The sequence below is a fragment of the Lactuca virosa genome, chromosome 2 (assembly GCF_052849685.1).
Source record: "Lactuca virosa cultivar CGN04683 chromosome 2, Lactuca_virosa_CGN04683_v6, whole genome shotgun sequence".
NCBI lineage: Eukaryota > Viridiplantae > Streptophyta > Magnoliopsida > Asterales > Asteraceae > Lactuca > Lactuca virosa.
Genome location: NC_136427.1, coordinates 156,994,223 through 157,003,387, shown reverse-complemented (window position 1 = coordinate 157,003,387; position 9,165 = coordinate 156,994,223). Strand labels below are relative to the sequence as shown.

The 9,165-nt window shown below is 36.7% G+C and overlaps 1 protein-coding gene across 1 annotated transcript; it reads left to right on the top strand.

The window, feature by feature from the left end:
- The first annotated feature begins 3,075 nt into the window (after positions 1–3,075).
- On the top strand, positions 3,076–4,308 carry LOC145157915 (F-box/kelch-repeat protein At3g23880-like). The gene has a single exon (XM_079076889.1). The coding sequence runs from the start codon at positions 3,076–3,078 to the stop codon at positions 4,306–4,308; it is 1,233 nt and encodes a 410-aa protein (XP_078933015.1).
- The last annotated feature ends 4,857 nt before the right edge of the window (positions 4,309–9,165 follow it).

Sequence of the window (9,165 nt, the reverse complement as noted above, 5' to 3'; positions counted from 1 at the left end):
AGTGTTGAGTATATTATAATGGGCTGGAGAGGTTTAGTGTTAACATTATCTTTTACAATATAATTATAGGTTTAACTATATGTATTTAGTGTTATGTATAGTGCAGATTATAATGCAAAAGTAGTTTTTTAGTGTGGGGTTGAAGACAGGTCAGTCATGAGGAATTAAATATTCTCAAAAGTCTAAGACGAATAAGATAAAAAGGTCTTTGTCGTTATTATAAGTTTTAATTTTTAAATAAAAATATATAACAGATAAAAATGTCCCTTGTTGTTATTATAAGTTTTAATTTTAAAATAAAAATATATAACAAAAAAAAATTACGCCTTTGCAGCTGTCCACTTTGCCCCATGGTTGAATATGCCCTGAGGGTTGAAGATGGTCTTAGTCATATAAAAAAACGATGTTAAAGTAAAACAGTCGAAAGAGACAAACATATATGTTTGTGTAATTTTTCCGAAAAACTAATGTACATTTTTAGCATTAAAAAGTTGTTTTAGTGAGGAGGGAGTCGATGGCGGTTTGTGTAGTAGGTTGAGGCGGTACCGCCGATACATGCTATGTGTTTATATACTGTTGTTTATTTGAGATAAGTGTGGAATGGATGTTTTATATGGTTTTTAAATGAGTTAAACTGTATATGTATTTTATATCTACTAATATGTTGGGTAGATGAGATAGTTGGTATGTGATAAAATGATGAGGTAAATGATGAGGTATGTAAGATGATTAAGAATGATATTGGCAGATGCACCAATTAGAGAATGTCATAATACTAGCAGATGTGCTTAAGAATAATATTGGTAGATGCACCAATTAGAGAATGTCACAATACTAGCAGACGCGCTTAAGAATAATATTGGTAAATGCACCAAATAGAGAATGTCATAATACTAGTAGATGCGCTTATAAGATAATCCTGGCAGATGCGCTTATAGGATAATGTCGGCAGATGCGCCTAAAAGAGAATATCATAAACCTGACAGTCGCGCCTCATAGAGTATGACGTAATCCTGGCAGAGGCGCTTAAAGGATGATGTTTCAATTTTTAAATAAATATTATACACTTGTCAATTTTTGGTTTGTTTCAATTTTTAAATTAAAATCATATACTTATATACATAAAGTATTAAATTAAATATAATATATATGATATTAAATTGCAATAAATATGTTTCTTCTTTTCTTATCTTAAAACTGTACATTAAAAAATATTTCATATTTACACTTTAATGTTTAATCTTTTTTTTTAAATCAACTCGTGTAATACACGAGTCTCACACCTAGTGACTTTATATACTGTATACGAACCATGCTTTTGCATTGATTTGACATTTATATATCGCTACTTCATGCAAATATCATATTACAATATATTTATTTTGTACTTGGACTGCTAAAAAATAACATCCTCCTAACAAACTAAATCACTTATGCTTTTAAACCTTACAATAAAATCTCATTTTTTTTACTTTCGTAGACTTTCGATTATTTTGCACTTGTATCAAAAACAAAGTAATACACTTTATCAAACTATACATGTTGTAATCAATGAAGACCAATTGTAAAATCTTACAAAGATGGCATGATCATGTTAACGAAAAGTTGCTTGGATTTAAAAATTACAAATTTTCTCAAATATAAAATATATAAACTGTTTGTGTGGTTACATGACACCATAACAATATAATAATAATAATAATAATAATAATAATAAGGTCATCTCCATATCAATGTAAAGTCACAAAACACTATTATATTGAAACATATAAAAGGAACACTATTATATTTAAGGGTACTACCTTGCAACCTATGGACACTTGCACTACCCAGATAAAGAAGGAAGAACCCAAAACATCACATTTGTATACAAGAACTATGATGCGTATCTGTAAATGTAGAACTTTCTCAACCTACGCACTTTTACAACACTCCTAATCGACATCAAACTTACGCAAAGGAGAGCAATATCGCTTCCCTCGGTATCTCTTTCTAACCTAGCATTTGTCTACCTTTTGCAGTGTACCTTCAAGTTTGTGCATTAAAAGAAGATACCAACAACTCACTATCAAGCATCCAGAAGGCTACGTAGCAACAATATTATTGTATGAGAATCATTGGTGGTTTTGTCTTAATTGTGTTCTAATTGTCAGATGCGGATGGACTTTCTCAAGAGGAAGCAAACATAATACACATGAAAAATGGAGAAGATGTCTAGATATGCGAATAGATTTAGCGGCAACAACCTATAGCGGCGATGAAACAGTTTTAGTGGCAGCACATTGGAGGGAAGTATTCACGGTATTTTTTTTCAAGTATTAGCGATGACATATGTAGCCGCTATTGTCGTGGCTGGTATTGTTGTGTACGATGCATGTTTTCAGTTGTTAGATTAGGCACAAAATCGAAGGGTAGAGTTTAACACCTGAGATTTTGAGATAGGGTCGCTACTAAAGCCCAATATTCTTCTTATAGTGCTTTTAAACTAAAGTCCAATAGTTTGTCATGATGATATTAACCTAACAAAATAAATGACAAACAGGGAAACGGATGGTTACTCTTATTTATTTAATAGTATCAATTGTTTAAAAAAAATAAAGAGTTAGAGGAAGGAAGGATATATTACATAATTTACTTTTCTTTTAAGAAAATTTTTTATAGGATATTTAGTTATCAAATCTCACCTATATATGTATGTTTATCTCTTGTGATCTCAAAGAATCCTGAGTCTATTAGGTTAGTCGATGGTTACCGTATGTATTTATTTAATAGTATCAATTGTTTAAAAAAATAAAGAGTTAGAGGAAGGAAGGATATATTGCATAATTTACTTTTCTTTTAAGGAAAATTTTTATAGGATATTTAGTTATCAAATCTCACCTATATACGTATGTTTATCTCTTGTGATCTCAAAGAATCCTGAGTCTATAAGGTTAGTCGATATGTTTAGTATAAATATCAGCGACATGATGCATTTAGGGTTTGAGTTATAATATTTATTCAAACAGATCGGCCCTATATATACCGCATGTATCTTAGATACCCTTCAAAAAAGCGACAGAGACAGTGACAGACATGGGTCATGAGTTGCCGGCAGACCTCATCTACGACATCCTGTCAAGAATGCCGGTCAAATCTTTGGATCGTTTCCGGTGTGTATGCAAACAGTGGTGTAAGTATATCGATGAACCTAACCTTGCCATCATCCAGATGAATCGAGTAGCAGAAGAACCCATTCCGATCATGTTGAGAATGTACCCTGATCCTGGTTGCGACCTTCTAACTCTTTTTCGTATCACTAAATCCAAAAAAGATGTGGCGAAAAAGGACTCGGTTTTGGAGTTTGAATGTAAGGCGCCGTTCTATGAGTATAACAGACACAGCATTAGAGGTTCTTGCAATGGGCTACTCTATTTATCAGAGTACAGCGACACCAACTTTCCTTCAACCACTCTGTCTGTGATCCATCCTCTAAGGAATCAACGTTATGAGTTGCCACCTATCAAGATAATGCAATCATGTGGCCTTGGTTTCGATGCTTCTACCAACACTTTCAAGATGTTGGCCTCTGTCTTGGTGAAGATTGGGATGAGAATGTATACAGTGCATACCATGGTGCATGTCTTGGGCACCGACTCATGGCGAGAGATAACCCAAATCCCACGTTATCTCATGAAGGGTAAGGGTATATTCGCACATGCATGTTTGCATTGGTTAGGGTTTCATAAACAAATGAGGCATACTGTAAGTTTTCGGTTTCTTGAGCCATTACCACCCAATCACAGAAAGAAAGTGGTACGTTTTGATATAAGGAAGGAGGAATTCGAGCTGATTGATCCTCCTAGAAAAACAGGAGACGATTGGGTTGAAACTATGTTGGTTGATTTGCATGGTGAAGTTGGATTAGTGTATGATAGTACCCACTCCTTTAGCATGGAGTTGTGGGTATTGAAGCAGAATAATCAATGGATGATCCAATGTCAGTTTGATTCCAAACCACCTCTTACTTATGAATATATAGAGATTGTAGGTTTTTGGAACATTTCTGGAGACATTTTAGTAACAACCGAGGGTGGGAAACGGTTGTTTGTTTACAAAGTCAAAAACGGGGGTTTCCATGAAGTCAATCTTGTTGGTTGGGAAGATGGATGGTCATATGTTCATATGTATCGGGGTAGCCTTTTTTCAGTTCCTGGCATGAAGAAATGGGTGTCTTCTAGTTCTAAAAAAAGAAAAAGAAAAAGAAAAGAAAGAAGAAGAACCAGAATTCCATCAAAACTGATTTACCGTTTTTTGGATTTTTGTTAGGCAGTAGAGATTTAAGCAAGGGTCGATATTAGTACATATACTTATGACTATCCGTTAATAAGTTTATACATTTTGTGTTGAAATTTTTTGCCTTGTTGCTTTGGTAATATACATTGGTTTCTACTTTAATTTATTGTCCCGTTACAATCATAGATGATTATTAAACTTAGAAGCTCAACTATAACATACTTGATGTGATGAGAATGTAACTTTAAATAAGAGATAAAATAATCTTTAATTAACTCCTAAAAAATAGGACTTTAATGACATGCGAACAAGAAAAATACCGTCTCATCAAGACATAAATTGGATTTACCATTGTCTACAAACAAACACAACCAAATCCATTGTCTACCAACAAACACAACCATTCATAAAGTAGTAGTAGTAGAACAAGAACAATAACATCTCATCATAAAGTACATTACCATTGTCTACCAACCAACAATTATGTTTCACAAAACTACTCACCTCTCACGGGCTAGGAGAAACATCCACATCGGCTTCATCCCTCGAGTATCCACCATGAGACACGAGGCTACGGCTCCAGCTTTGGATCGAGTCTCTGGATGCACCGCGCCGGTCCTTACAGGGCTACGGCTCGGAATCCTTGACCCATTGTAGGGCGGCGGTGACCAGTCAAAGGGCGGACTCCGGCTGCGGCTTCTAGGCAGCCCATTGTAAGGCGGTGATTGGGGTCTCGTCGGAGATTGTGAATATGACCTTTCTCGACTGTGCCTTTTTCTCTCGAGGTGAAATTAACCTATAATGAGAATTATCAAAATAGCCTTGTGAATAATACAATTTTTATCAAGATTATATAAAGATAAATTATTAATTTATTACCTCACGTGTTGCTTTCGCTTTGGAGGAGGGGAGTATTCATAGATGTGGGATCGCGAACGAACGTAGCGTGGCGGTGGTGAGCGGGAGTAGCGAGGTGGGGCTGACCGCTTGCGATCGTTAGGCCTACCGAATCCGCCTCTAAAATAATAAAAGATCATATTACTACAACAATGTAAAGACAACTGACACCTATACTACTCATGTACTACTCCATAATTACTACAACATCCTCACTTTTCTAATCTTCATATTCAGTTTGTGCTCATTTTAATAACATTTAGAACCACTTACGAGATAATGGCTTGAAAGGGTAGCAAACTTTCAATGTTGTTCACATTTAGTCATTAAACTTTTCTCGTGCTTGATTTACCCATAAATTATTTGAAATTGTTCCATTTTACCCTTGTGACCGGTTCATAAGGGTAAAATGTAACCATTTTCAAATAATGGGGTAAATCAAGCACAAAAAAATCAATGACTAAATGTGAACGGAATTGAAAGTTTCTCACCATCTCAAATCATTATCTCCAGAATATTTGTTTTTTTCATAAAGAACGGGGCGTTTTGTGAAGATAGTTATTTAGCAACGGAGAGTATGTGGTTTTCTTCCGAAACACATACCACTTTTGTTAAAATGTACTCTTTGTTTGGTGGGGAAAATTTCTTTGTTTTATTTTTATACGACTTCAATGAAATTAGACAACCATATCGATTTTTTTTTTCTTTAGCTGAGGAGGGAGAAAATTTTAATCATGTTAGCGTATATTTATTGTGTATTGTGTGTGTATTATAGGTTTTATACCTTTAACCCACATTGTTTTGTTAGACGTGTATTATACAGCCCATGTACTCATTATAGGCGGCCCATATTGCAATTTTGTATATATTGGAAGAAAACATATACAAAATCATTTTATGCCAACCTTACTTGTGTCAACAAATCATTTTATTAATGAAGGGTGTAGAGTACTTATTGTTGTTGAAAGTTTAGTAAAATTTTCACAATTTATTTATTTGTCACTCTATATCTGATAATTATTAAAATTAAATTTAAAAAAAAAGAAAAAAGAAAAAAAAAAACAACAACCACCATATATAGCCGTCAAGTTTTTTAAGAATTAAGTCCATCAAGAAAAAAACCACGTAAGTTGAATAGGCCTACACTTTTTTGTAACGTGTCAATTTGGTAAAATTCAAATCTTGATTATGTGTTTTGTAGTGCAACGATATATTGTGGCGTTTGGGATCTGAATATTAAGATAATGACTTAGGGGGTGTTTGGATTAGCTTTTTAGCTTATTGCTTATAGCTTATTTGTGGTGGGAATAAACAATAAGCAATAAGCATGGGAGAGATGCTTATTAAAATTAGCTTATTTAGCCTAATAAGCTGAATTTTATCCAAACACTCAAATTAGCTTATTGTGGGAATAAACAATAAGCACCTCTTTTTTTCCTATCCAAACACCCCCTTAGAGTGTAACTCTCTTTACATTTAGTCATTAAATTTTTTTCATGCTTGATTTACCTCTGAATTATTTGAAAATGTTCACATTTTACGCTTATATCTGGCTACAACCGGTCAGCAACCGGACATAAGGGTAAAATATGAACATTTCAAATAATCCATAGGTAAATCAAACACAAAAAATAGTTCAGTGACTTAGGAGTATTATCCATTTTTGTAATCATCCCTTAGATTAATAATTTTGATTTCAGTAGCTACGATTTGTTTTGTGTTGTGCTTGTAAGGAGTATTACAGAATAAAATGTGTATCATATAGCCACGTTATAGTTCATTGCTTTAATCATAGTCAATGAGATAAACTTTTAACTAGAGTTTCTTTATTCACGTATAAGTGAAACGCCAACCCACAAAGAATAAATAACCAGTAGAGTTTCACAAATGCAAAAAGACACATATACTAGCAATAAAACGAAAAATTGATCGAAAATCAAAAGGAGTATGGTGAGAAGGTACATATAGAACTAACATATAAATAGAAAAGGTAGATACAACTAACCATTATCGTCATCGCATGAATGTCTAGGCTTTGACACGCCGAGTTGTATGAACAACTCGTCGAGTTCATCTTCATAACTTAGAAGGTTGTCTTGGACTCGCCGAGTTCCTCATCGAACTCGTCGAGTGCTATGATCTTCATAACCATTATGGATCCAGACTGCCTGAATCCTCACTAACCACACACACTGATCCACCTCAAAGCAGAAGGGTTTGGGTTTGCGACCCGACTCGCCGAGTCCATGAACTGACTCGCCGAGTCCTCCTTGTGACATCTCTATTCTGTCAATTTCAGTCTATCCAACACTTCCAACTCATAGATTTGGACTCCTAACGCTAGCATTGCACGTAAAGTTGCTAACTTTACGTGCATGCAAGGTGTTATGAGGCCAGAACACCAAATTCCAAGCTAATAAGAAGTTCAAGGTCAAGACATGGAGCCTTAGCTAGATAAAGCCAACAACTCTGAGCTTCTAGAGCTCAAAAGTGTCCAGATCTGATGTCCAATCCATCCTCCAAGGCTTATCACTTGAATTCCACTTGGAAATGGTCCAAAAGCAACAAAAGATAAGCTTGAAAAGGGATCTAGATGATTAACAGCCAAGGTATAAGCTTTATACCATAAGTCGTGTACCACAAGTTTATTCTATGCCTAACACCGTGCGTTCAGTGTTTCTTCTCTCGCAATCATCATGTTTCTCTTATGCTCGGACGATCGATGAAGCGTTTTCCACATTACAGCCTGCTATAGCGAGATTACTTTCCAGCAAGAAGCTTATCACGACAGCGGCCCTACTACCTACAACCTTTCAGCATCTTCGACGTCTGGCCCTCGACAACAGCCTCGTTGCACTACCCCTCGCCGTTTATCCCCCAACATCTCTGTTTCCTAGCTCTCGACAACGGTCTCGCTGCGCAACCGTTACCTTTAGCCTCGCTGCTTATCCCTCGGCATCCCTGTCACCTGAGTTTCTGGCAATAATCTTGATGCATAACCCCCGCTAGCAACCTAACCACACAACTCCTGGAACCTCTAGCACCTATTATCTGGTCAATAACCTTACGGCTTATCGGCTTGACAACATCCATCTCATACAAAGAGTTTTGCTACTTCATCGTGAATTGACATAGAAACATTGCCTTATTCGTCATAGTCTGATGCGGCTACCTACGCTACCCACATGGGGAATCTAGCTAAGTGTAGCCCAAGCAAGAAATACCTTCAGGACGGTTATTAATGCAACCTGTGTAGATGGTCATTGGTGACATTCCATTTGCGCGTGACTACTAACAATAACCGTGTCGGATAAGATTCTTAGAAATGTATGGCGAGCTTATGCTTCTTAGCTACCTTGGCCTGACGACTTATCAACATTCTTGTCACATAGCAGCCCCGCTTCGCATAACATTATCAACAGTCTCGCTCTGCATGATCGTAACAACAGCTATGTTCCATCATATCGATCGGATCGTACTCCTAATAAGGAAAGGTCATTCAGCCAGCCTATGTCTGGCTCATTGCGCATCACCACAGTTCTCGTGGGAAAGGTTCGATCATTTCTTTTCATTCTTTGATATATTGGTGCTTTATCTAGTCCGATCTGATTGGACTAGGGGGACTTGACGACACATAGTTTATATGACTGAGTCCAGTCCAATGTCATTGGTCGTGTACTAATAACATCGGATTGGGGGGACTTGATGATATATGGTCCATTAGCATGGCCTAGACAGCTCTGGCGCACCAGCCTCGCCTAGCGCTCCCTTGCCATCCTTTATGTGGACTCTCCTGCTGGCCTGGCCTGGCGCTCCCTTGTCAGCCTTGCTGGGGACTTTCCTACTGGCCCGGCCTGGCGCTCCCTTGTCAGCCCTGCTGGGGACTCTCCTGCTGGCCCATCTGTAGCACCTGGTTCCTGGTACGTAGGACCTATCTAAGTAATTTACATTTTTAGCCTTGGGTTGTAGGCCCGACTCGCCGATTAGAGCCGG

Bases quoted from the DNA above. Each gene is read 5' to 3' on its own strand.
- LOC145157915 (XM_079076889.1), top strand. From the start codon at position 3,076: ATGGGTCATGAGTTGCCGGCAGACCTCATCTACGACATCCTGTCAAGA.